At 42.1% G+C, this 27976-nt stretch overlaps 1 protein-coding gene across 1 annotated transcript in view; it reads right to left on the bottom strand.

Moving 5' to 3' along the window:
* The window catches only part of CWC27 (CWC27 spliceosome associated cyclophilin), a 256562-nt gene that overhangs the window by 147864 nt on the left and 80722 nt on the right, over positions 1-27976 (bottom strand). Inside the window, exon 10 of the mRNA XM_044276156.1 lies at positions 18887-19050. Coding sequence (XP_044132091.1) covers positions 18887-19050 — 164 coding nt within the window. The remainder of the gene's footprint in view (positions 1-18886; positions 19051-27976) is intronic.

The following is a 27976-nucleotide window of genomic DNA, read 5'->3' on the forward strand; positions in this document are numbered from 1 at the left end:
CTGTCCCCGACTTCACAAGATCCGGCGCATGCGCAGGGCACTGTTCAGCGCAGCGCTTCAGAGCGGGGACCGCAGAAGCCGCCCAGCAAACTAAATATTCATGAGCTGGGCGGCGCTTCAAATCGGCAGTTGGGGAGGCTGGCTGGGCGCAAGAGAAGTGAAACGCCGCCCCTTGGGCAGATTGCAGACCGTTGGAGCAGGTTATAAAACTTAAAGTTTACTGTTTGTATAATGTGGACAGGGGGGATACTTATATGATTGTAATACCCATTATAAGACCTGTAGTGACATATATAGACCTCAATATGCTTATTGGCCCTGTCAGTGTCCCTTTAAGATAATATATGCTGCAAGGAAAATTAAATAGGAGAGTTTTTTTTATTTGCACACTTAAAAGTGTTTTCCCATGAAGTTCTGAATGTTGTCGATAGCATAAAGACCCTGGGATTTTCAGTTTTTATCTCTCGGCCTTGTTCTATTCACATAGCCTTATGAGGGCTTGTTTGTTGTGGGACAAGTTGCAGCATTTAATATTGCATACAATGTAGTGGGAAACTGGATTTTTTTTAAATAAAAATGAAGTAAAATTGGGGAAAAAAATAAATAAATAAATAAATCCACCATAGTTTTATTGATTCTGTTTTATGGCGTTCCCTAACTGACCTGTTACCTTCATTCCCCGGGTAAGTACAATTACAGTGATATCAAACTTGTATAGTTTTTCTTGTGTTTTAATACTTAGAAAACATTAAAACTTTGGGAAAAAAAAAGATTTTTGCTTTGCATGGCCATATTAACTTCCATAACTTTTTTTAATTTATATTTACATAGCTGTGTGGGGGGCTCATTTTTTTTTTAGGGGGGGGGGGGGGGTCTTTAGTTTTCAGCGATTCCATTTTAGAGAGCGTACACCTTTTAAATCACTTTTTATAAAAAAAAAAAAATGTGTGTGGTGAAGCAAGGAAAAACAGCAACATGGCCATTTTGATTTATTTTTTTTTCTCCATTACGGCGTTCACTGTACGGGATATATAGGTTTATATTTTAATAGGTCGGACATTTTTATGGTTTATTTTCATTCTGAGTAAAAGGGGGTGATTTGAATTTATATATTTTAAAAAACATTTTTGTTTACATTTTTTTTCTTTACACATATTTAACTTTAACAAGCGATTATTAGATTGCTTGTCCCTTAGACTGCAATGAATTAGCACTGCAACATATGGGAGTTGTGCTATGTGCCTATGGAGCTCTGCCACCTGCAGGCCTCCATAGGAAATACTGTTGTGGTACCCTCGGCTCCTTCAGAGAGACCGATTGCAGCGCTCCCAGGGAAAGTCACCTCAGAGTCCCTAATCGTAACTGACCACATTATCTGGGGGGCATAAAAGTCTGTGATCATCATTATTGCCGCTGCCCCTGGAGGTCGGCAAGAGGTTAAAGTAATCCGCAGTGTTTGCAACATAAAAAAAATAAAATTCCTTCATGTTTTATTTTATCTTTTTGCCTCCATGTTTTCCTTACAGCTGCTGTTAATCTGCGTTTTGCCGAAGGGCAGGTCCTGGACAACCCCCCTTTGTCAGCAGGTAATAAGGTCTCTTCTTACTTCCCCTGCACAAGGAGTCATTTAAGCTATACTGCCATGCTACTGCAGAAGCCCTGCTCCAGGGTTCATCAACCTCTGGCACTCCAACTGTTTGAATCTGCAACTCCCAGCATGCTCCATTCACTTCTATTCCAAGAACAGCCAAGCAAGTCTTTATGCAGGGAGTCACAGTATGAAAACACCTGGAGTGTCGGAGGTTGGTGGCCTCTGCTCCTCTACAGTGATCTCACAGAGACCTAGCTGTAGGGAGAGCGACTGAGCATGTGTGACCAGCAAGGGATCAGCTCAGAAAATGGATGTGCACATTGCTATACACTCAGACCACCAGGTGGTGCCATGCTATGTAAGTAAATACAATAGCTCTTCGCTGGATCATTTTTAAAAAGCATGTATATGGCAACTATGTTTTATTTTTTATGATCTGTAAAACAAACCATATATAGAATGGCCTGATAAGCCCTTCAATGCGCCAATACTATTTTGTGAATTTAACATTACAACTGCGATGATAAAAGTTTATGTATCCTTTTAATTGGTCCAGGAATACGCAAACATTTACATGTATTAAAAAAAAAAAAAAAAAAAAAAAAAAAAAAAATCGGGAACCACCACTACAAAAATTTTTACAAAAATTATACAATTATATTAAGGTATGAAGTGTTAATCTCACATTGTGCATTTCAGCATATGACTGCGTGCTGGATTACCGTAATTAACAAGTGGCAGGTGTAACCAATTATCAGAGTGATGTCATGGTGACATAAAATGTTTTAACGGCACTTAACACAAGCCACTTTCCTTCAGGAATCCTTTTCCAGCAGTGAGCTCAGTATGGCTGCTTATCAAAAGGACGTACTGGGAACTTCAAACGTTCTCCACCGCTGCTTTAGTCCTCATTAAAAATAATTTTGGTGCTATAGTAATTACCGATGACAGCAGTATGCTATTCAGCCTTTAAAGTCAGGGAGAACTGTCCACTGGAGAGCATCGACATAGACTGGTTGCAATTAAAGAGAATAAAAGCCCATGTGTAGATTCTACTCCACCAGCGCCAAACAACATATAAAAGAGGCTGCAAGGAAACAATGAATTTAAACTACTGCCATACAATACACAACGGTATAACGGTGCAAAGACTACACTTCCTTCCCGTGTGCTATACTAAGAGAAATATTATTATCCTGCCATAACTATCACCAACACATAATGGGGTATTCTCAGCCTGGGCATGTATCCACATGATATGGCATAAAAGTCCGAAAGGTGTGGGTCCCATTTCCATTTCAAAAACGGGACACCAAAACACTCTGCCATGCTTGCCATTCACTGCTATGGGACTTCCAAAAACAGCAGACCCTGCCTACTAGGCTATATTTTCAGAAGTCCCATAGCAGAGCATGGAGAGAGCCAAGCATGCACGACCTGCTCTCCAATCACTGCAGTACACTGCAGGGGTCCCATTCTCCTCATAGGAGAAGGTACCAGAAGTGGGAGCCGCACCGGTCTGACACATATGACGTTTTCAGCATAAATTTCACATGGGAATACCCATTTAAAGTGGTTTTGCCACAAAACATCTACTTTTTGCAAACTAGCACCTGGATCTGAATACTTTTGTAATTGCATGTAATTAAACAATTAGTATAGCCAGTGAGCTATTCAATAAAATGTATCTGTATAGCGCCACCTGCTTCTTTTCCTTATTTCTTGTCCACCTCACTGAGGTGGTCGCGCACGCCCAGTTTAAATCTTCAACTATTACGTCATATTGATTATTAAAAGCTGTGGCAGTTATAGAGAATGTGCTACAACAGAAAGGAAACACCCCTTGAGAAAGGACATGTCCACCGAGCTGCTGGGCCAAAAGAGAATCTAGCAGAACAATGGGAGCCATGAATTAGATCTCTGGATCCATGTGAGGTACAGGGCTGGTTCTAGCTTAGTTAGGAAGAGATTGTCATGTACTGTTTGATCTCGATTTTTAATTTTTTATATCAATCATGGCATAATCCCTTTAAAGAGGACCTTTCACCAGAATAAAACGGAGCGGTGCCCAGGTATAACAGTAAGTGCAGGGGGGTCCCTGGGCGCCGCTCTACATGCCTGTATAGTTACTTTAGAAGTTTTATTCTGGTGAAAGGTCCTCTTTAAGCTAGCCATACGCTTCAGCTAGTGGTTGGCTATAAGTTGTTCCTCATGCTGCCTCGTACACATGCACATTTGGTTCAGCCAAGAGTGCATGTGTTCTGGATGTGGAGAGGGGTGTAAGCTACTCTCAGATATCTCTGGCACATGCGCAATCCTTATTTCCCCTGACATCTGCTGTTGGGAGGCCCCCATACACATTAGAGAGGTTCGGGTGACATTAATCTAATGCACTTGGCCACCTTAACTAAAGCCAAGAACATTGGAGAACAAATGGTTCTTTCTAAAGGACTATATGCAATTTCAGACGATTGTACTACAGCCACATATTTGGGTCGATATGGTGATGTTAGTTTAGCTTAGTAGGAACGTGTAAAGTTGTGAAGTGTTGTGGCTAGGTTACTGGAAACGCACTTTTCACATGCACTCCTTTGCCTAGAGAGAGATATAGCAATATTAAATGAATGAAAGGTGTACGGGCCATTTCACTATGAGATCACTACACGACCACCGAGGGGGGGGGGGACTGCTGCACATACCTGGTTTACCGGTGGTGGCGCTACCAGAGAGCAAAATGTGCATAAAATAATCTTACAATATTTTTTATTGTATGTATATTGTAATAATACTGAAAAAGAGTATTTCTATCTTGGACATTTGGAACGGAGCCCACCAAGTGACGAAGGGTGCGCCGCGCATGCGCAGCCTCCGTACATTCATTTCTACGAGAGCGCTGGCTCGGCTATTTCCGTAAGCTCACTAGAAGTGAATGGAGCAGTGGCTGCACTTGCGAAATGCACTTCCTATTCATTTCAAGGGGACTTCAGAAAATAGCCAAGCGCGCTGCTCGGCGGTCCCATAGAAATGAACGGAGGGTGGCCACGCATGTGCGGTGCACCCTTCAGCACTTTACAAGCTTCATTCTAAGAATAGGTGCCCACACCTAGCAGACGTCCAAGATGGGGTTGTCTCACTTCAGCAAATATAATTTATTATGTCCATATTGCTTCCTTTGCTGGCTGGATTCATTTTTCCATCACGTTCTAAACTGCTCGATTCCATGGTTATGACCACCCAGCAATCCAGCAGGAAAAAGCATTAGCCTATGTCCTGGCCACCAGAAAGGCCAATGCTTTTTCCTATAGTGCGCAAGTCCGACCACCACTGAAGGATTGCAAGGTGGTCATAATGTATAATGTGATGGAACAATGAATCCAGCCATCAAAGGAAGTAATATGGACAATCACAATACATTAGTAAGTGCCATGTATTAACTTGGTCTACATGATAAATGCCACTTGCTGAAGTGAGACAACCCCTTTAATTTAAAGCGCTATTTATTGCAGAGTAATATATACAAAAAAATACACATTGAGAGAAAAAAAATGTCCCGATTTGTACGTGGTTTAAAATGAATTGTGCACAGATCGAGATAAGGATCCCAGGGGTTTATGAATACGCTTCATGGCTTTTGTCTTGCATCTCTCTTTTTATTGCTTGATCTTTAACAGCCAGATGTTTCCCCAATGGCAATCATGAAACAAGGATTAGCGGACAGCAACAGGAGCATACAAAGGGGGCAATTACTACTTTAGGAAAACAGTAATTGGAGCGCAGTTTCAAGTCTAAATAACTTACAGTAAAAAAAAAAAAAAAAAAAAAGGGAGTACAGACATAAAACTCAAAGTATTAAGTGTAAAAAAAAAAAAAAAAAGGTAGGTTACGGCGTCACTGAAGCTTGCAATCTAAGTAAGCCGCTTGACTCTCATATCCAGTTATACAGAAGCACGGGAGCATACACTTTTGCAATTAAGCTACTGTACAAAACCACATGTGCTCGCTGACAATTGAAGGTTTTGTACGGCTTTGAAATGATATCTTGCACCGCGCGCTGTGTTAACAATCCAGAGTAATGTGGATTACACTTTCTCAACTTCCACCGCACCAAGTGCATTTTCACGGGTCATCTGAGCATCGTTTTTTTTCCAGGTGACTAGACAAATACTTGCGAAGAGAAAAGAAAGGGGGGGAGACTTAAAAAAAAAAAAAAAAAAAAAAAAAGCAATGCTGAAGTTAAAAACACACTGAACCATGCCAAGTAGCAGCAGGATGAAGTGTACCACACTAACAATCCCGTCTTTGTACTAGCTCAACACTATACCTTATAATATGCTTTGATGCGGAGCCAAGAAAAACCTCAGCTGGGATACAGTTTTGTGCCTATAAACAATCTGTGATTGTGTTTAATGTACTATAGCAGGGCTGCCTGCAAGACGCTGCCAGTCACCCACCGCAGCAGAATGCAGGGGAAGAACGGGGTTAAATATTACCAAATAAAGCGGGAGGGGGATCATTTTCTATGATAACACAAAATAGCTGCGGAGCCGGGAAGCATACCATAAGGGTCTCCACTCTAATTTATGGAGGCTCTGATAGACCTTTGTACTTAAACCAGGCACAATGCCCTGTGCTGAAGGTAATGATGCCTTTCACTTTAAAAAAGTACTTTGTAATTCATATGCAAATGAGCACTAAAGTGCACCAAGGGCGGACCCAAGCCACACCATGCACCCTTGCTCCTCCTGCTTCCTCCCTCTTCTTGATTGACAAGGACAGGTTCATGTAGTCATCTTGCCTGGCCCTGCCAATCAAGAAGGAGAAGGAGGAGCTGGCAGAGGAAACAGAAGAAGCAAGGGTGCACCAAGTGGCTTGGGCCCTCCCTCAGTGCACTTAACTGCTCATCTGCATATGCAAAGTACTTTTTCTTTTCCAAGACATTGGAGCAGATTTATCATAGCCTGGTGGTGGACGCCTCATCATAAATTAGGCGGTTGTCTGGGTGCAGGGCTGTTCTTTATTCTTTTTTCTATATGAGTGGATCATCGGGGCATTTCCTTGTTCCGATACTCCCCCTTGCCTTGCACTGCATGGCGCAGCATAAGGTCTGTTTGTTTACTGCCGGTGACGTATCGGGCCTTACATCACTAAGCTAGGTGGAGACTTTTGCCTAGTAGTGAGCCTGGTGACATCATATATTTTGCATAGTACCCGCCTCCAAAACGGCCTATGGCAGTGCTATAAACCGCTCATCTGTGCCGGTGACATCACTGGGCTCACGCTAGGCAGAGGTCTCAACCTAGAATAGTGATGTGAAGCCTGGTACATCACCATTAGCACGAGGCAAGGGGAGCATCAGAGCAAGGAAATGCTCCGATGTTCCACTCAATACAGAGTAAAAGAATAAAGAACAGCTAATTTTTGGGTTAAGCCCTGAACCCGGAAAACCCCTTTAAGGGGTCTTTCAACATGGGTTGAAGATCAGGAACAATGCTGCTTTCAGTTATAAAGTCAATCATGGTCATGTCCTTCAGAGTGCAACCACTATGGGTTTAAGAGGAGCTGTCCTCTCCTGACATGTCCATTTTAGTAAAATACTTTTATCTCCCCCAAAATAACAAGCATCTATTCTTAGAACTCTTTGTTGTGTCGTTCCCCTGTTATGCCTCCTACAAATTTATGAATAAATTGGCTGAGTGGTCCCTGGCCAGTCTGACACTAGCAGTATTTATTGGACAAGGTCAGACTATGCTGTGACACATCCGCTACTGGTAACACCCAATGGTCATTGTATTTGTACACTTCAACAGGTGAAACAGCTGTATGGGTGCTGCCTCACATGGTTCTTCATTTTTCGGGAGTCAAGAAAAAAGCCTGACTTGCTTACAAAAAAATAAAAGTTTTTTTCCAGGGTTTTTATTATTTTATCAGTATCAAAACACAAGAAAAACTATACATATAAAAAGGTATCACCGGATTCGTACTGACCAGTAGAATGAAAGTAACTAGTCAGTTTTATCGCACATTGAACGCTGTAAATAAAAAAATAAGAAAACATAAAACTGTGGTGGAATTGCTATTTTTCCCCAATTCCACCCCATTTGGATTTTTTTTTCCTGCTTCCCACTACATCATATGCAATATTAAATGGTGGCGTTGGAAAGTACAACTTGTCCTGCTAAAAAAAAAAAGAAAGCCCTCATATGGCTATGTGAACAGGAAAATAAAAAAAGTTATGGCTCTGGGAAGGCGGGGAACGCAAAACGAAAACGGAAAAAAAAAAACACAGGGTAGAAAGGGTTAAAGGGCATGTGCTGATGGGAGCAATCTCTAGTAAACAGAGCAGTACATATTTGAGCAGTACCATGCGGTATAATGTTATATTGCTTTAAAAAATAAAGCAGAACATTTTGGCTCTGTTCACACTGAAGCTTTATATATGGTAACTAATCGCATTTCCACTGTCAATCAGCAAACACAGCAGTCAGAGTGCGGCCATGCTTTTTTATGTAAACTATTTTACAGTCTGCCTTGCCGTTGCCAACTCCAGCTCTTTGTATATGGCACTTAAGCTATTTAAATGAGCAAAACGGGGAGTGAGATAAGTGCCAAGCCACGAGTCAGCCATAATAAAAGCTCTGCTTTATATGAATGAACGGACGATCAATCTAATGAAAACGCTCTCTAAACTCTGTGACCCGTTTCCAGTTTGGACTTTCCTATGACAGAAGAATTTATCCCATTTAATTGGCTATAAAAATAATGTATACTCCTTCTGGGATGTATAAAAATGCACCAAAAGATTTTGTGTCCAAAACTCTAAACAAACGGTGCGCAGGAATCTATACAGTGAGATTAGAATTACAGACTGAAGGAAGACCGAGCGGGCACCGTCAGCGGCTGAACTCAAATAACTTTCCTGCCCCCAATCCAGCTCTGTCCCCCTTAGGCTATGTTCATACGGCGAGTTGTGACAAGTTTCTGCATGCTTTTTTTTTTCTATTTCAATGCAGCAGATTCACAGTTAAAGGGGTTTTTCCAAGAGTTTTTTTTTTTTTGTTTTTTTTACTGATGACCTATCCTCTGGATTGTTCATCAGTATCCGATTGGTGGGGGTCCGACATCTGGGACCCCCGCCGACCAGCTGTTTAAGAAGGCACAGGCTCTTGCATTAGCACAGCTTTTCTTACGCCATGTGGTCAGATGGCCTAAGCACACATCAGCCCCATTGAAGTGAATGGTGCTGAGCATGATACCGCTATAGCCGCTATACTATGTACGTGCTTGGTGAGAACAGAGAAAGTCGCTGTCTTCTCAAACAGCTGATCAGCGGAGATCCTGGGTGTCAGACCCCCACCGATCAGATACTGATGACCTATCCAGGCTCCTGCCACACATTCCCGTGGTGTGAACATTTCCATTCTTGGTATGGTCTGGAAAACCACAAGTCAATCCACGGGCACATGGATGGCGGTGAGGACTCCCACCGAAAAGAGCGGGAAGCTGTTCCAGCGTGGATGTCGCACAGTTTTCGGAATGTGAACATAGCCTTATAGTCACTGGAAACAAAAACAGAGGTACAGAAATGTGATTGTATTCCCTTGTATGCTTTTCTGGGATCCATTCTTGTTTTTGGAGACCTAATCGACCAGGAAGCTGGATCAACTTTATGATGAGCTATGAGCCATGAATGTGTTTGGATTAGGAAGATATCCCCTTTTCCATATGTCCTAGAAGGACCTATGGATGTCATTGGGGGGCACAATACAAGCCAAAACAGCTAAACAACAAGCCACTTGCCAATGGATGTCAGGTCATATGAATAGCCAGCTTACTATACTACATTCAAGAGTACAGTCATGAGTAAGGATCTTAAATCCATAATCTGAAACGCGTAGAGGTTGCTTGTATCCTGTGTTATCTTTTGGATCGTAGTGCGTGAGGAAATAAAGGCCATCGCTTTTACGGGAAGATGGATTTATTTTTTTATTTTTTTCAATATAATGTCGGGTGGTTCCACTGCTGGGATCACATTATCGGGGGTCCACGGTGTGACTGGAGCAGCGGTGTGCATGTGTAACCACCACTCTATTAATTTTTATGATAATTTTTTAGGAGTACAATCTAATTTCAGCAGTCCCATACAACTGAATGAAGTGGCACCACTCTATTCACACAGGGGACTCCGGGACACCCACTCTCCTGCACTCTCCCTGCGGCCGGACCCCCAGCGTTCATACATTTATCACTTATCCAGTGGGGAGGTGATCAATGCTATTAACAGCAAGAACCCTTTCCAGGGACATCATGTACTACTCGTCACAGCCCAAACTATAGGTCAGCATTAAGGCTTAGAATTAAGGACTTTCTAGGATAGAACATACTTAGGGCAGGCCATGCATGGTTGGAAGGGATCTGACTGCCAGTACACCCCAAAATCAGCAGAGAGCAGGGGCGACAGCTATGATTGGAGCGCAGAGGCCTCAACTGTAAACAATACAATGCCATCCATGTAATGGCGTTGTGTCTAGACAGGTACCAGACAGAGCTGCAGGAGCGAGAGGGTTACTGTGTCACTACTGCAGGAAAGGGAGCACAGTGCCTAGCTGATCGTGTGGGTGCTAGGAGTCAGACTCCCCCCTCTGTTAAATATTAAAGAGGTTATCCCATGAGTAATGTAAAAAAATCTTTCTAACAAAGCTAGAACCAGCCCTGAACCTCACATGGATCTAGAGAGATCTCCACATTCATTGCTCTGCTAGATTTATTTCAAGCCGGAAGCTCAGAGGGCGTGCACTTTATCAGGGGGCAAATCCTTTCTGCTGCAGCTGGGGGCAGCAGAAGGAAGGTACTGAGCATGTGCTTCCATCTCAGTGAGCAGGACAGAATTTAGAAAAACAACAAACAGCAGGTGGCGCTAGATAGATTTCCGTGAATAACTCAGTGACTATAGTACATTTTTAATGACCTGCAACTACAAAATGATTCAGATCCAGGTGCTGGTTTAAAAAATGGAAATTATTATTCCTGGCACAACCCCTTTAAGTGAGAATTTATAGTATTTAATATAAAGAATTCATTACACACTACACTGACATCATCTATAGTAAAGGACATCTGTCAGCAGATTTGTACCCATGAAACTGGCTGACCTGTTGCATATGCATTACAAGGCACCTGTGTTGGTCCCATGTTCCTAGGTGCCTGCATTAGTGAGAAAAATTGTGTTTTAATATATGCAAATGAGCCTCTAGGAGCAACAGGGGCGTTGCCTTTGCAGAGACAGCTGAGCCTATTGCTCCAAGAGTCTAATTTGCATAAATTAAGACTTAAAGAGTTTGTCCGAGTTAATTTTTTGTTCTTTTTATGTTCCTAACTAGGCAAATGTAACAGCTTTCCAATTCACTCACTTTATCTCCAGTGGCTGGTTTCTCAGATTTCACTGAGGGTCACATGACCTGTGATGTCAGCTTCTCTCCCTGCTCTGATAAAGTTTGTTTACAAGCCTGTAAACGAGATGTCACTGTGCTGGCCACGCCCCCCGCCTCACTGCCATCTGCTGTGTCCTAGGATTCTTAACCCCTTCAGCTGCACACACTGGGTATCCGCAGCAGTGACAATTCTGGGCACAGGAGCTGAAGGACTAGAGAGAGCATTGCACAAGAAGGTAGGGGGAAGATCCTGTGTGTATTAGCAGAGTCATTATACAGGTGGGACTTGTAGACCTACACATACAACATGCTGCTCAGTCTCCCAGCAGGCAGACATGTCACTCAGGGCAGCTCTTGTAGCCACTCCCTTAGCAGAGCAGGGGGAGGGGCAGAGATTGTTTTTATTGCATGTAAACAAAGGGCCAGAAAAGAACCAGGGAAATTAGGAAATATATATATATTTTTTATTTTTTTTGCATAAAACTTGCTTAGTTTAGTTATATTTTGCTGCCCATCAGATTTTCAGTGCTATATTTTTTTTTTTTCATAACTCGGACAACCCCTTTAATTTTTCTCAGCAATGCGGGCACATATGAACATGGGACCAACACAGATGCCTTCAGGTGCCAAGTGCACATGTAACAGGTCTGAAGGTTTCCATATATGACGAAGTAGAAGCACATACATGAATAGACACGCCTAGATCTATGCTATATATGACTGACAGGGACATAGAAGGGTAAGTCTCACACATTTTTTACACTATTCCACCATAATGTTATATCCTGTAAAACCTCTTTAACCTGAAAGCATGATACGCCGCTGTTATTCAGCTTACAGCCTTCATAGTTTTGCCTCTGTATTTTAGATGCATCCCTAATCCAGCGCTGCGAGCCCCCTACTCTGTATTAATGGGGAACCAGAGAACAGACCCCCGCCTATCAAAGTGGTAGCATATCCTAGGGATAGGTGTCACGGTCTCTCCCGTGACAGGGATCAGAAGATCTAAGAGTGGCTGCACGTAATGTGATCTGACAGCCTCTTTGGTTTCACTTGTTTCTGTGTTGTTGCTGGTGATGACCACACCTCTTGTCTAAGGTGTAGCTTAAGTGGTCATTCCAACTCCTCTATTTAGTCTGGTCTCACCCATCATGCTATGCGGTTGATAGCTCCTTTCTGGTTGTGAAAGTGCTGGTGTTTGGTTCTCCATGGAGTTCCTGCTCGTACGCGTACTTCGGAGATAAGTGTCTTTATCCTATTTCTAGTTTGTTGTATTCCCCTATCTTTTGATATTAGGCTTGAGGGAGTCTCTTGTTCCTTCAGCTGGGATAGGAACAGGTCATCTTTTGTCCTGACACTATTTCCAGGGCCCTTTAGGGTCAGATAGGGCTCTAGGTTCCTGCGTATGAACATTCCTACCATCGAGGTCTGTTCATACTGATAGTAGTCAGGGCTCGGTTTAGGGATTAACTCAGTGGTGACCTTTCCCTAGTTTCCAGGCATAGTACCTTTTCCCTTCCCTCCTTGTTCAGTGTGGAGTTTACCACCCACACCGCGTCGTGACAATAGGCCATCATATTACAAGTATAATTTTTGATACATTGGAGAATTTTTTTTTGTCTCAGTATAGATTCCATTTTGATGTGTGCCGAAGTACGAGGGACCCCATATAACTGGTTTTACCATGTCAGGCCACTGTACGGGCAAACAGACATCACAGGATAACCATTAATTCTAAAATATAGCCTTTAATAATAACTATTAAAAGAATGGACCCTTTAAATAAGAACAAAAATAAAGAGAAATCAAATCAAAACCTATATATCGATTATCTCCTTACTGGCAGGAAGGGCAGCCAGGTACAGTTATGATGAAAAAACTGGGGCAATGTCCCTAATGCTCACCCTATTCTGGTGGCCCTGCCTTCAAACGGAATTGCCGCCCTGACAAGGGCGATCCCGTGTCTCGTGCCTCCTGAAGGTCCCTGGAAAGCCCTAGGACAGATGATTACGGGGGCTATTCCAAGGTCTGGACTGATCTATAATGTACAAAAAATCTAGTGATACACACACCCCGTGTGGGAATAACTGAACCACCCATTCATAACCAGTGCAGAAGATTATACAGAAAAAATGTAGAAAGTAGCTAGAGTGTGAAGATGACAATTCTAGACTAGTTGTCCGGGCAAGCAAGAACATAGATGACAGGTCTTATTGTCTTTCGATCACTCGTCCCGGTAATAAAGCTGGGGGGAAAGACAAAGCTATAGATGAAGACTTGACTGGCAGAGTGCAGCAGAACGCGATTTCGGAAATGCAGACAATGGACGTAACACATGCAAATTAAAACCATGGCTAATTAAAGCCATACATTTACCTAGAAGAGCTTACGCTAATACACTGACCTCATCTGCAGCAGTTTACGCACTTATAGTAGTAGCTTCCAGCAGAATGACTTTACTACTGTAAATGGGAACAAGGAATTCCACGGCACAGACACAACAAAAGTTAATGAGCAGATTCATCTAGTTAGCCGGTTTCCCCCCTCTCAAACACCCCTTGTCAGTACAACTTCAGCAGTTCTTAATTATCCATATGTCGCAGTGTTTCCTTTCAACAAATGGAATGGTTCTTGTAGGGCCTTAATCCTGCTATTTGCAGACAGTAGGCCTGTTAGGGAAGAGTGGATGGGGTGAGCTGGGCCGCCGGCCAAGTCTGGAGCAATATGCCATGTGTGCAGTACACACTATGTCTGACTTCTGACAGGGAGCTGGTTCTCCTCACAGGCAGAAATGATCTCCAAGCCCCTGCACTGAATAAAGCCACTCACTAGACACTTGCCAGCTTCTAGGAGGAAAAAAAAAAAAAAAGTATCTACATACAATGAGTGCCAGGTTGCATATTCACTATTCCTATATAGACGGCAGCTCAGGCATCAAGTCCATGGATAACGTTATTGAAAGAGAGATTATACAGATAGCCATGCCTCGTGCACACGTAAAGTCCTGTGCGCGGAGCCTATATGGCCATATACGGAGGCTGTGAGGTTCCATGGTGTAGCACCATACAGGATCCTTCTATTCAATGTCTCTAGGGGAGGGTATCGCTATACATACGGCATCTGACACAGCATGCCCCAAATTTTTTATGCCATATTCGTAGGAAATTGAACAGAAAAATACCCTTTGTATGAAACTGGAGGCATGCCGGCGTATAACAGCTGCCGCATGGACCTCTATGGAAGTCCTATTATGTCTCAGTACAAACTGAAGCTATGAATGTGCCTGTGCATGAGGCGTTTAGGCTAACCAAAGACACCCACCTTCCTTACCGTGTGAAGGCAACGCCGGTCCTCAGATCCTTCCTCGCTGAAATATGCTCTTTGGAAGCGGTGGTCACTGGTAGAAACATGCAACACGTTGGAAATAGTTTGCTGGGCCTGGATGTACAATGAAAGGTCCACAGAGCTCCAGCTGACCCTTTGGTCTGCTGATTAGGGGAGTCCTGGGGTTTGGACCCTCATTGATCACAGTTTGATGCCAGTCAATGTAAAATCTTCAACAACCCCTCGGCGTATTCCCATCTCCCATAGATCTAAGATATTCCTCCACCTTATGATGGGTGGCATTCCAGAGCTAAAGAGGGGACAGTCTTTCGATGCAAGGGGTGCCCCGACTTACTATGGCCCAGGGTACCGCAGCACAGCTACATTAAAGTTGTATAGGGTCAGCTATAGTTTCCTCCAAAACAGATGGCCGGGGGTGCACAAGGAACGCAGTAGCACACAAATGCTGTGGACCCTTTATTCTCAGTGGGTTCTCAAAGGTGGGACCCCAACGATCATGAAGTAATGTCATATCCTAGCGAGATGGCATCACTTTGATATCAATATCAGATTGGCAGAGGTGCGACACCCGGCACCCCTGCTGCTCGGCTGTTAGATGAGGTCTTCTTTCTAGTCCATGTGAAGTCACCATACATCAGTCTCGTGGCCTAGTTGCAGCTCATCCCCATGGAAGTGAATGGGGCCGAGCTGCAATACCAAGCACTGCCACTATACAACGTACAGCGCTGTGCTTGGAAAGCTACAGGGGTTCGGTTGCGCTCACCACGGCTCCAATGAGCTTGGCGGCTCCTTGTAATAGCTGACTGGCGGGGGTCCGATAATGAAGGCCTATTTACCTGGATAACCCCTTTAACTATAAATGATGCTGGGAAAAAGACTGGGGTGGGCTATCCAGACAACAAAGGGAACATAGACTTTGACATGGTGAAGCTGGCACATCAAGACTACACATAATACAACGCTTCTTTCAGGAGGTCCTACAGGTTACAACTACAGTCATTTTACAGCCACTTCTATTCTGACATTTATTTAATCAATTCAGCAAATGCATATAAAACCCTGGAGTCAGACAGAAGTAAAAAAAAAAAAAGTAAAAATAAATAAAAATAGAGGAATGTCAAATGATATTCAAACAAAGAGTGGAGCGTTCGCAGCTAGACGGGAAGTTTGGGGAGTGCAGACTCCTGGGATCTCTCCTGTCCTGTAATTAATCGTAAAACAAGCCGCTCTCTGTTAGTGGTCATTAAAACAATGCTGCAGGTTAACCTCTCCGCAGAGGTCTACTAGCTGGAGGTGTTCACGCCAGCAGAAGAACGATGTCATAACGACACCTACCATTACATATATAGCTCCTGCCAGTCGGTACTTGAGCAAAACTTTGGGACCAGCTCTGAAGAGTGAGAGGGACTTTCCACAGCACCGTAAATCTGACGTCTCTTGACTTGCATTTTCACCTGTCAACATTTCTGGCATAGCTTTGGAAAACCAGGGCACTGCCATCACTGGAGATGATCTTCTGCGTTGTATGGACACGGCATGCCTCCTAGAGGACAACTGGTATTTGCAACCACGGTTTAGCCTCAGGTCTGACCATAATATTGGAAATTATTTTTAGTTTAGTCACGTAGGAGACACTGGGGAATGTTTTATGAGTAAACAACTGGTGCAACGGAAAAGTGGCAGATTTGTGAAGCTACCACACGGTTTGTTTTCACCCGATTTGATCAATCTACCTGAGCACGCTTACTCTGCTATTCAGAACTCCCATAGAAGTGAATGAAGAAAGCTTAACATGGATGCCACCGCTCCATTCATAATGGGTGCAAGACTGAGATCTGCTCTTGAGATGGGAGACACCCTTACGTATCAGACATGTATGGCATATCTACAGAAACGTAGCTTCATGCATGCTTGTCGTGCTAATCTCCTTCGTATACAGCGTCAAATGACAAACTCCGTTATGCTGCATCTGAATTTCTATCTACAGGCCTGCGGTACAACCTGCAATATAGCTGTGTAAGTGTACATGTAAGTTATTCCAGAGATGAGCATGGCTACACTGATTGCAGGCAAATTATGCAGATCTCTGTTGTGTGACATCACTGTTACTTATCCCTGTTCTGTGACATCACTGTGTTTCTTATCCCTGCTCTGTGACATCACTGTGTTTCTTATCCCTGCTCTGTGACATCACTGTGTTTTTTATCCCTGTTCTGTGACATCACTGTGTTTCTTATCCCTGTTCTGTGACATCACTGTGTTTCTTATCCCTGTTCTGTGACATCACTGTGTTTCTTATCCCTGTTCTGTGACATCACTGTGTTTCTTATCCCTGCTCTGTGACATCACTGTGTTTCTTATCCCGGCTCTGTGACATCACTGTGTTTACTATACCTGTTCTGTGACATCACCGTTTCTTATCACTATTAGGTGACATCACTGTGGTTCTTATCCCTGTTCTGTGACATCACTGTGGTTCTTATCCCTGTTCTGTGACATCACTGTGGTTCTTATCCCTGTTCTGTGACATCACTGTGGTTCTTATCCCTGCTCTGTGACATCACTGTTTATTATACCTGTTCTGTGACATCACTGTGTTTCTTATCCCTGTTCTGTGACATCACTGTTTTTATTATACCTGTTCTGTGACATCACCGTTTCTTATCACACCTGTTCTGTGACATCACTGGTTCTTATCCCTGCTCTGTGACATCACTGGTTCTTATCCCTGCGTTTCTTATCCCTGCTCTGTGACATCACTGTGTTTCTTATCCCTGCTCTGTGACATCACTGTGTTTCTTATCCCTGCTCTGTGACATCACTGTGTTCCTTATCCCTGCTCTGTGACATCACTGTGTTTATTATCCCTGCTCTGTGACATCACTGTGTTTATTATACCTGTTCTGTGACATCACCGTTTCTTATCACTATTAGGTGACATCACAGTTTTTTATCCCTGCTCTGTGACATCACTGTGTTTATTATACCTGTTCTGTGACATCACTGTTTCTCTTATCCCTGCTCTGTGACATCACTGTGTTTCTTATCCCTGCTCTGTGACATCACTGTGTTTCTTATCCCTGCTCTGTGACATCACTGTGTTTCTTATCCCTGCTCTGTGACATCACTGTGTTTCTTATCCCTGCTCTGTGACATCACTGTGTTTCTTATCCCTGCTCTGTGACATCACTGTGTTTCTTATCCCTGCTCTGTGACATCACTGTGTTTCTTATCCCTGCTCTGTGACATCACTGTGTTTCTTATCCCTGCTCTGTGACATCACTGTGTTTCTTATCCCTGCTCTGTGACATCACTGTGTTTCTTATCCCTGTTCTGTGACATCACTGTGTTTCTTATCCCTGCTCTGTGACATCACTGTGTTTATTATACCTGTTCTGTGACATCACTGTGTTTATTATACCTGTTCTGTGACATCACCGTTTCTTATCACTATTAGGTGACATCACTGTTTTTTTTATCCCTGCTCTGTGACATCACTCTGTTCCTTATCCCTGCTCTGTGACATCACTGTACTTATTATCCCTTTTCTGTGACATCACTGTACTTATTATCCCTGTTCTGTGAAATCAGTGGCTTCCATAACCATTTTCTATGACTTCACAATGGTTATTATTCATATACTGTAATATATTGTGGCTCATCTATGCAGTGACCTCAGACCTAAGAGGATACCCTTGAAGTAAAAGTTTTGGGGCAAAATAAACCTATATTATAGCCGAAGTAATGCCTACAGAAAACGACAACAAAATGCACACATATGATATAAACATACACACCATTTACATCACTCTGCAAAATGTTTTTTCAATTTGCATTTTAGATGGTTATTTACTGCCACCTTGAGGTTTACATTAGAATTACATCAAGAAAATAGCACTAGTATATGAATCCACAAAAAAGTTGTTCTACATTTTAAAAACCAAAACATGCTCACTAAAGAGACAATTGCACTAGTAAAATATTATGTTTACTACATGTTAAAGGAAACCTGTCACCCTGAACATGGTGTGTGAACTGCAGGCAGAATGTTCTAGAACAGGGGAAACCGAGCAGATTGATATATAGATTGGGAAGTTATTCAGTGTAACTTGTACATTGCTCATTTAAATATCTTCTGTTTCTACGCTTAGGAGTCCAGTGGGCGGTCCTACTTAGTGACTGACAGCCTTCATAACCGCGCACACAGATCACGGTCTATCACCAAGCAGTACCCCCCCCCCACATTTGGACTGACTATGTCAATATATGATCACTGAGGAGGATGATGGTAATCAATACTAAGCTCTGACTCTTATTTGCATGGACCAGGGATCAGCAACCTCCGCCACCCCAGCTGGTCTGAAACTACAACTCCCCGAATCCTTCTTTCACTTCTATGGAAGTTACAAGAACAGCCGAGTACGTGTGTATGCTGGGAGTTGTAGTTTCACAGTAGCTGGCGTGCCGAAGGTTGCTGATCCCTGGCACAGACAAATCTGACAACGGTTTTCTCACAAATTACCTTCGACTACTTTTCTTCTCCTGAAGATCCTGATCCCCTGAAGATTTCCCCGATGACTTGGTGCTTTTATTGGGGTCCATTTTCAATTTGCTGGTTATGCGATCTTTCATCTGTTGTCTCTCATCACTATCTATGTCATCTTCGTCATCTTCACTTGAATCTTCCTTAGATTTGAGAATAATTTGCATAAGTTACATGTTCGCATCCGAGCCCAGATACAGAAGTAAAAGGTTGGTTGTGTACATTATTCTAAAGTTGATCAAAACAGATGATTTCGACCGAAATGATCATTTGCAGGATGAAATTGTTCAATTAAAAAGGGATTGTGTCACTTCAGCAAATGGCATTTATCATGTAGATGTAGCTGCTACAAGGCACTTACTAATGTATTAAGATTGTCCATATTGCCTCCTTTGGCAATTGCTGGCTGGATTCATTTTTCTATAGCATTATACACCGCTTGTTTCCATGGTTACCACCACCCCGCACTCAAGCAGTGGTGGTCGTGGTTTCACACTATAGGAAAAAGCACCAGCATGTGTATTCCTACAATCCCTGCCACCAGAGAGGCCGGCACCATTTCCTATAGTGTGCAAGCATGGCCATCTCTGATGGATTGCAGGGTGGTCATAACCATGGAAACAAGCAGTGTATAATGCTATAGAAAAATGAATCCAGCCAGCAAAGGAGGCAATATGGACAATCACAATACATTAGTAAGTGCCTTGTATTAACTTTCTTTACAGGATAAATGCCACTTGCTGAAGTGAGACAAGCCCTGATTGGTGAAGGTGTTGGGTGTCAGACTTCCTCCAATCACATATTAGTGACCAATTCTGAGGATAGGTCATTAATCACAGGAACCTGGAAACCCTCTTTAATGATTCATCAACCTTCTTATAGTAAATTTGCATGGCCACCTTAAGACAAGACTGATATTACACAGTCTGTATGGCAGAAAAAAGGTACAGAGTTTCCCCCAAAAATAAGCCCTAGTATGGTTATTAGGGATTTTTGGAGTATGCTTGAAATATAAGCCTTTGAACAATCTCCAGCTCTGCTATGTCTGTCTTGTTCCCAGAAGCCCAGAACTGCACACAGTACTCCATGTGTGGTCTGACTAGTGATTTGTCAAGTGATAGGACTATGTTGCTATCACAGGCATCTATGCCCATTTTGATGCAACCCATTATTTCTTTGGCCTTGGCAGCAGCTGCCTGACACTGGTTTCTACAGCTTAGTTTGCTGTTCAATAAAATTCCTAAGTTTTTTCCGATGTCAGTGTTACCCAGTGTTTTACCATTTAGTATGTACGGGTGACTTGCATTATTCCTTCGGATGTGCATAACCTTACATTTGTCATTGTTAAACCTCATCTGCCGCTTCTCTGCCCAAACCTCTAATCTATCCAGATCCATCTGTACACTGTCCTCTATAATAAATATATATATATATATATATATATATATATATATATATATATATATATATATACACACACACATATACACACACACATACATACACACACACAAAAACAAGAAGAAAACAGCGGCACAGTCTGAAAGGTGATAGTCAGGTGCAATTCCTTCATACAATAGGCAGTAGTCCACTAAAAGATACAAAATACAAAAATGACGCAGCACTCCTGGTATTCCTCCCGTTCACTATACCTGGAGTGCTGCTCTAATATATATATATATATATATATATCTCTATCTATCTATCTATCTATATACACACACACACACACACACACATATACACACACCATATGTTTAACTTTATAAGACACACCTAGGTTTTAGAGGAGTAAGATAGGAAAAAAAATATTTTGAACCAAAAGGTGTGCTAAAATAATTAATAAAAAGAACAATAATAGTTTAGACTTATGGGGGATTTATGGATGACACACTGTTATGAGTATATTTGGGAGATCTTTGGATGATGCACTGTTATGTGACTATAAACCCCCCCCCCCCCCCCCTCATCCTTTAGAAAACACCAATGCACTGCAGTACATTGGTGTATTCTTAAAGATGAGGAAGGGGGGGGGGGGGTTATAGTCACATTTAATATTAGTACTGTCCAGAGACTGTAATGTAATAGGCCTGTGTTTATATAAAAATGACTATAACTCTCCTCATCCATAAGAATGCATCCAGTTACTGCAGTACATGGGTGTTTTCTTAAAGGGTTTCTACCACTTAGGTGTCACATATTTAGCTGTCAGACACTAGCGATCCGCTAGGGTCTGCTCTGCCCAACCATCCTAATATAATTGCTTTTGGGGCGGTGGTTTGGCTAAAAAAACTACTTTTATTAATATGCTAATGAGCCTCTAGGTGCTATGGGGGCATCATTAGCACCTAGAGGCTCCGTCTACCTTCAGAAACTGCCGCCGCCCAGCGCGTCCCTCCAGCCCGCCCATCTCCTCCTGAATGCGATCCTCCTTGTGAGCGCCTGTATTCGGCGCATGTGCAGTAAATGTCTGACAGCTTCCCTGCTCAGACATCTCCACTGCGCCTGACGCCCCCATAGCACCTAGAGGCTCATTAGCATATTAATAAAAGTAGTTTTTTTTAGCCAAACCACCGCCCCAAAAGCAATTATATTAGGATGGTTGGGCAGAGCAGACACTAGCGGATCGCTAGTGTCTGACAGCTAAATATGTGACACCTAAGTGGTAGAAACCCTTTAAAGGGGTTGTCCGGGATTGGGGAGATTGCTGTAAGTGTACAAGAGTGACATACATCTTACACACATGTATGTCCTACCTTTGCCACACATTTCTGAAGCCCCATTTTGATACAGAAAATTCTTAGCCGGAAGTGCCTATTTTCTTATACTCTGTGACGTACTAGGTCCCTTGCGAGCAAAGCCTCTTATTCCGCTTCGCAGGGAGCCCGGTGACGTCACCGCCAGCCTAAATAATTATGCAGAGCGCACGGAGGGGCGGTAACTAGGCTGGCTGGCAGACATCGCATTCGGTGACGTCACTGGGTATGGAGCTTTCTAATGAATGAAGAAGGCAGATCACTATTCTACTAAGCATAGAAAACTCCTCCCATGTAAAATACAGGCTAATGGGGCAGAAGAATTGAGAATCAGGGGGGCGGATACATAGAGGAGAGGACGATGTGCGGCAGGAGGCGGAATATGTATGAGGGGGGTGGGTCCAGGGACGAGTTGATAGACAGTTGAAACCAGGAGATGCCACGCTGCGCTGGGACCCACAGTGCAGTGCGGCAGGAAGTCAGCACACACATAAACATCAATGTCAACAATCTGTTGGGGACCGTAGGAGCCATGCACAAGTGTAAAAAATACCTAAAAACATCAAGGGAACCTTGACTCTGCTAGTAATAGTGAGTAAAGTATAAAAATATATATATATATATATATATATATATATATATATATATATATATATATTTTTGATCCCGGACAACCCCTTCAGGACACAGCCTTAATTCACCTTAGCACCAGGCCATTTTTTGCAAATCTGACCAGTGTCACTTTATGTGGTGACAACTTTAAAACGCTTTGACTTATCCAGGCTATTCTGAGATTGTTATTTCGTCACATATTGTACTTCATGACACGTAAAATTGAGTCAAAATATATTTTTTTTATTTATAAAAAAAATACCAAATTTACCAACATTTTAGGAAAAATTTGCACATTTTTAACTTTCAATTTCTCTACTTCTACAATACATAGTAATAACTCCAAAAATAGTTATTAATTTTTACATACCCCCATATGTCTACTTCATGTCTGGATCATTTTGGGAATGATATTTTATTTTTTGGGGATGTTACTTAGGCTTAGAAGTTTAGAAGCAAATCTATAGACCCCATTCTATAAACTACACCCCTCAAGGTATTAAAAACTGATTTTACAAACTTTGTTAACTCTTTAGGTGTTCCACAAGAATTTATGGAAAATAGAGATACAATTTCAAAATTTCACTTTTTTGGCAGATTTTCCATTTTAATAATTTTTCCCAGTTACAAAGCAAGGGTTAACAGCCAAACAAAAGTCAATATTTATGGCCCTGATTCTGTAGTTTACAGAAACTTCCCATATGTGGTGGTAAACTGCTGTACGGGCACACGGCAGGGCGCAGAAGGAAAGGAATGCCATACGGTTTTTGGAAGGCAGATTTTGCTGGACTGTTTTTTTTTACACCATGTCCCATTTGAAACCCCCCTGATGCACCCCTAGAGTAGAAACTCCAAAAAAGTGACCACATTTTAGAAACTACAGGATAGGGTGGCAGTATTGTTGGTACTAGTTTAGGGTACATATGATTTTTGGTTGCTCTATATTACACTATTTGAGAGGCAAGGTAACAAGAAATAGCTGTTTTGGCACCGTTTTTATTTTTTGTTATTTACAACATTCATCTGACAGGTTAGATCATGTGATATTTTTATAGACCAGGTTGTCACGGATGTGGCGACACCTAATATGTATACTTTTTTTTATTTATGTAAGTTTTACACAATTGATCTGTTTTTTTAAACAAAAAAAAATCATGTTTTAGTGTCTCCATAGGCTGAGAGCCATAATTTTATCAGGTTTTGGGCGATTACCTTGGGTAGGATATGATTTTTGCGGGATGAGATGACTATCTTGGCACTATTTTGGGGTGCGTGTGACTTTTTAAATCGCTTGCTATTACACTTTTTGTGATGTAAGGTGAAAATTGTTTATTTAGCACAGTTTTTATTTTAAATTTTTTACTGTGTTCATCTGAGGGGTTAGGTCATGAGATATTTCTATAGAGCCGGTCGATACGGACGCGGCGATACCTAATATGTATACTTTTCTTTTTATTTATGCAAGTTTTACACAATTGATCTGTTTTTTTAAACAAAAAAAATCATGTTTTAGTGTCTCCATATTCTGAGAGCCATAGTTTTTTCAGTTTTTGGGCGATTATCTTAGGTAAGGTCTCATATTTTTCGGGATGAGGTGACGGTTAGATTGGTACTATTTTGGTGGGAAAACGCCTTTTTAATCGCCTGCTGTTGTACTTTTTGTGATGTAAGGTGACAAAAAAATTGTTTATTTAGCACAGTTTTTATTTTTTATGGTGTTCATCTGAGGGGTTACGTCATGCGATAGGTTTATAGAGCAGGTCGATACGGACTCGGCGATACCTAATATGTATACTCCCCCCCTATTTTTTTACCAATTTTTTGAAACTTTATTTGGGGAAAATGACATTTTTATTTATTTTTACTTGAAACGTAATTTTTTTTGGGGGGGGGGGGGGGTATTTTTTTTTTTTAACTTTTCTTTTCACTTTATTTTTTTGTCCCACTTTGGGACTTGAACTTTTGGGGGTCTAATCCTTTAGAATGCATTCCAATACTTCTGTATTGGAATGCATTGGCTGTATGAGTAATACAGTGTGTATTATATGATCCAAAAAAGAATACCGAGATAAGAGCCGCACATCTAAATATTATATCAAATTTATTCAGGACAACAGACACAACAAAAATGGCTTAAAATCATTGTATACAATAAATCATAGCTATGTGGACCAAATGTGTGCCACACGCACCCTGGCTCACCACAAAACCATGAACATTCTCCCACATAAATAAGTGTGAAATAAGTAAAATTCTATTTAAAGTGCATGAAATCCATCAACATGAATGTTATGAATGAAATGCTTATCATTTAGGTAGCATAGTGCAGTGTTTCCCAACCAGTGTGCCTCCAGCTGTTGCAAAACTACAACTCCCAGACAAAGGCTGTCCAGGCATGCTGGGAGTTGTAGTTTTGCAACAGCTGGAGGCACACTGGTTGGGAAACACTGGCATAGTGGGAGTATGCGTGGTGGTCAGGGAAAGAAAAGGGCTCAAGGCACGCATTTGGTCCACATAACTATGATTTATTGTATACAATGATTTTAAGCCATTTTTGTTGTGTCTGTTGTCCTGAATAAATGCAATATATTATTTAGATGTGCGGCTCTTATCTCGGTATTCATTTTCTTTTTTGGATTATATTGTATGTTTCATACCGTGTGCCGACACTCATTTCAATCTTGATGTGCCCCCGTTTTTTGGATTACTAATACTGTGTGTATTACTCATACAGCTTCCGGCCTGTGAGATCCAGGGGCACGTCACAGGAAGGCAGCGCGATGGGGACCCGATGGCACCGCCGATCGCCGCCGCAAACCGCAGGTAAAGCAGAAAACAGCAGGTCTGAATTGAGCCAAGGTGCCTGCTCAATGATTTGAGCAGGCACCGGGTTCCGATGGGCGGCGGTGATCGGAAATACACACGACGTACCCTTAAGTAACAGGACATCAGATTGTACCGGTACGCCCTGTGTCCTGAAGAGGTTAAGGATGAGGGGGATTATAGCCACATTTAATATTGATACTGTCCAGAGACTGTAATATAATTGACCTGTGTTTATATAATAATTTGACTATAACCCGCCTCATCCTTAAGAATGCTCCCAGTAGGCCGAAACGTTGCTTGGGGATTAAAGTTTGGGGTCTTCACCCTTTCACACTATTCTGGAGTGCTGCCTTGTTATTTGGATGTATTTATAGTGGAGGAAAAGCCTGCCTTCCTAGAGGAATTGCACCCAGTTAACACTATCTGACTGTGCTGCTGCTGTATCTGCAATTGTGTATATATATATATATATATATATATATATATATATATATATATATATATATATATATATATACATATATATATATACACACACACAATACAGACCAAAAGTTTGGACACACCTTCTCATGCAAAGAGTTTTCTTTATTTTTATGACTATGAAAATTGTAGATTCACACTGAAGGCATCAAAACTATGAATTAACACATGTGGAATTATATACATAACAAAAAAGTGTGAAACAACTGAAAATATGTCATATTCTAGGTTCTTCAAAGTAGCCACCTTTTGCTTTGATTACTGCTTGGCACACTCTTGGCATTCTCTTGATGAGCTTCAAGAGGTAGTCACCTGAAATGGTCTTCCAACAGTCTTGAAAGAGTTCCCAGAGATGCTTAGCACTTGTTGGCCCTTTTGCCTTCACTCTGCGGTCCAGCTCACCCCAAACCATCTTGATTGGGTTCAGGTCCAGTGACTGTGGAGGCCAGGTCATCTGGCGCAGCACCCCATCACTCTCCTTTAAAATAAATGATGGTCCAACTAAACGCAAACCGGATGGAATAGCATGCCGCTGCAAGATGCTGTGGTAGCCATGCTGGTTCAGTATGCCTTCAATTTTGAATAAATCCCCAACAGTGTCACCAGCAAAGCACCCCCACACCATCACACCTTCTCCACCATGCTTCACAGTGGGAACCAGGCATGTAAAGTCCATCCGTTCACCTTTTCTGCGTCGCACAAAGACACGGTGGTTGGAACCAAAGATCTCAAATTTGGACTCATCAGACCAAAGCACAGATTTCCACTGGTCTAATGTCCATTCCTTGTGTTCTTTAGCCCAAACAAGTCTCTTCTGCTTGTTGCCTGTCCTTAGCAGTGGTTTCCTAGCAGATATTCTACCATGAAGACCTGATTCACACAGTCTCCTCTTAACAGTTGTTCTAGAGATGTGTCTGCTGCTAGAACTCTGTGTGGCATTGACCTGGTCTCTAATCTGAGCTGCTGTTAACCTGCGATTTCTGAGGCTGGTGACTCAGATGACCTTATCCTCCGCAGCAGAGGTGACTCTTGGTCTTCCTTTCCTGGGGCGGTCCGCATGTGAGCCAGTTTCTTTGTAGCGCTTGATGGTATTTGTGACTGCACTTGGGGACACTTTCAAAGTTTTCCCAATTTTTCGGACTGACTGGCTGCTTTTTTCTTGCCATAATACAAATTCTAACAGTCTATTCAGTAGGACTATCAGCTGTGTATCCACCTGACTTCTCCACAATGCAACTGATGGTCCCAACCCCATTTATAAGGCAAGAAATCCCACTTATTAAACCTGACAGGGCACACCTGTGAAGTGAAAACCATTTCAGGTGACTACCTCTTGAAGCTCATCAAGAGAATGCCAAGAGTGTGCAAAGCAGTATTCAAAGCAAAAGGTGGCTACTTTGAAGAACCTAGAATGATGCCTTCAGTGTGAATCTACAATTTTCATAGTCATGAAAATAAAGAAAACTCTTTGAATGAGAAGATGTGTCCAAACTTTTGGTCTGTACTGTGTGTGTGTATATATATATATATATATATATATATATTATACACACCGTATTTTTCGCTTTATAAGACGCACCTAGGTTTTAGAGGAGTCTTACGACCTTCGTGTTGGTTGTGGCTCCCCTAATGTCTGGATGACACTGATTTACGATGTGGTAAGTTCATAATGCCTGGCCTTGTCAATCAAAGTGCAGAGGGTGTGGCAGTTGCAGAGGCTTTAGGTGTGATGCCAATGCCCCCCGTTGCTCCTACAGGCTCATTTGCATATATTAAAACATTTTTCTCAGCAATGAGGGCACATATGAACATGGGACCAACATAGGTGCCTTCAGCTGCCAAACGCACATGTAACAGATCAGACAGTTTCAAAGGTACAAATCTGCTGACAGTGAGAAAAAAAAAAAAAAAAAAAGTATATAGGCGATACATTCCCTTTAAATCACTAATGCAAGGTGCTGGACTTTTAGTATGAGCACCAGCATAATATATTTTATTAGGGCACCGCCAGCATGTGTGTGTATTTCTGATGCTTCCTGTGCTTTCTATGTCACAATCTATTCACATTTCTCGATGCCTTTCATTTTATAATTAGATACCAATTAGACTGTCTGGGCACATAGAGGGCTCCCAGAGACCAGAGCGCTGCAGAAGAGTATTATAACAAGACGATAAAACTGCATCTTAAAAGGATTTACTTCAAGACTGGGCTTAGACACCAGCTGGTTTTTGTTCTGATTGTAGAAGTCTTGAGGAATTCTAAGTAGAGACATAAGAGCCTTCATGAATACGCTCTCATTAGACATTATTTGTCGGCCTTCACTATAACTCTATCTATTACAGCACTTATCTATCCAGCAGGCCTGGAACTAATTTCAGCGCATTGTGAATA

This window comes from Bufo gargarizans, chromosome 1, assembly GCF_014858855.1.
Source record: "Bufo gargarizans isolate SCDJY-AF-19 chromosome 1, ASM1485885v1, whole genome shotgun sequence".
Classification (NCBI taxonomy): domain Eukaryota; kingdom Metazoa; phylum Chordata; class Amphibia; order Anura; family Bufonidae; genus Bufo; species Bufo gargarizans.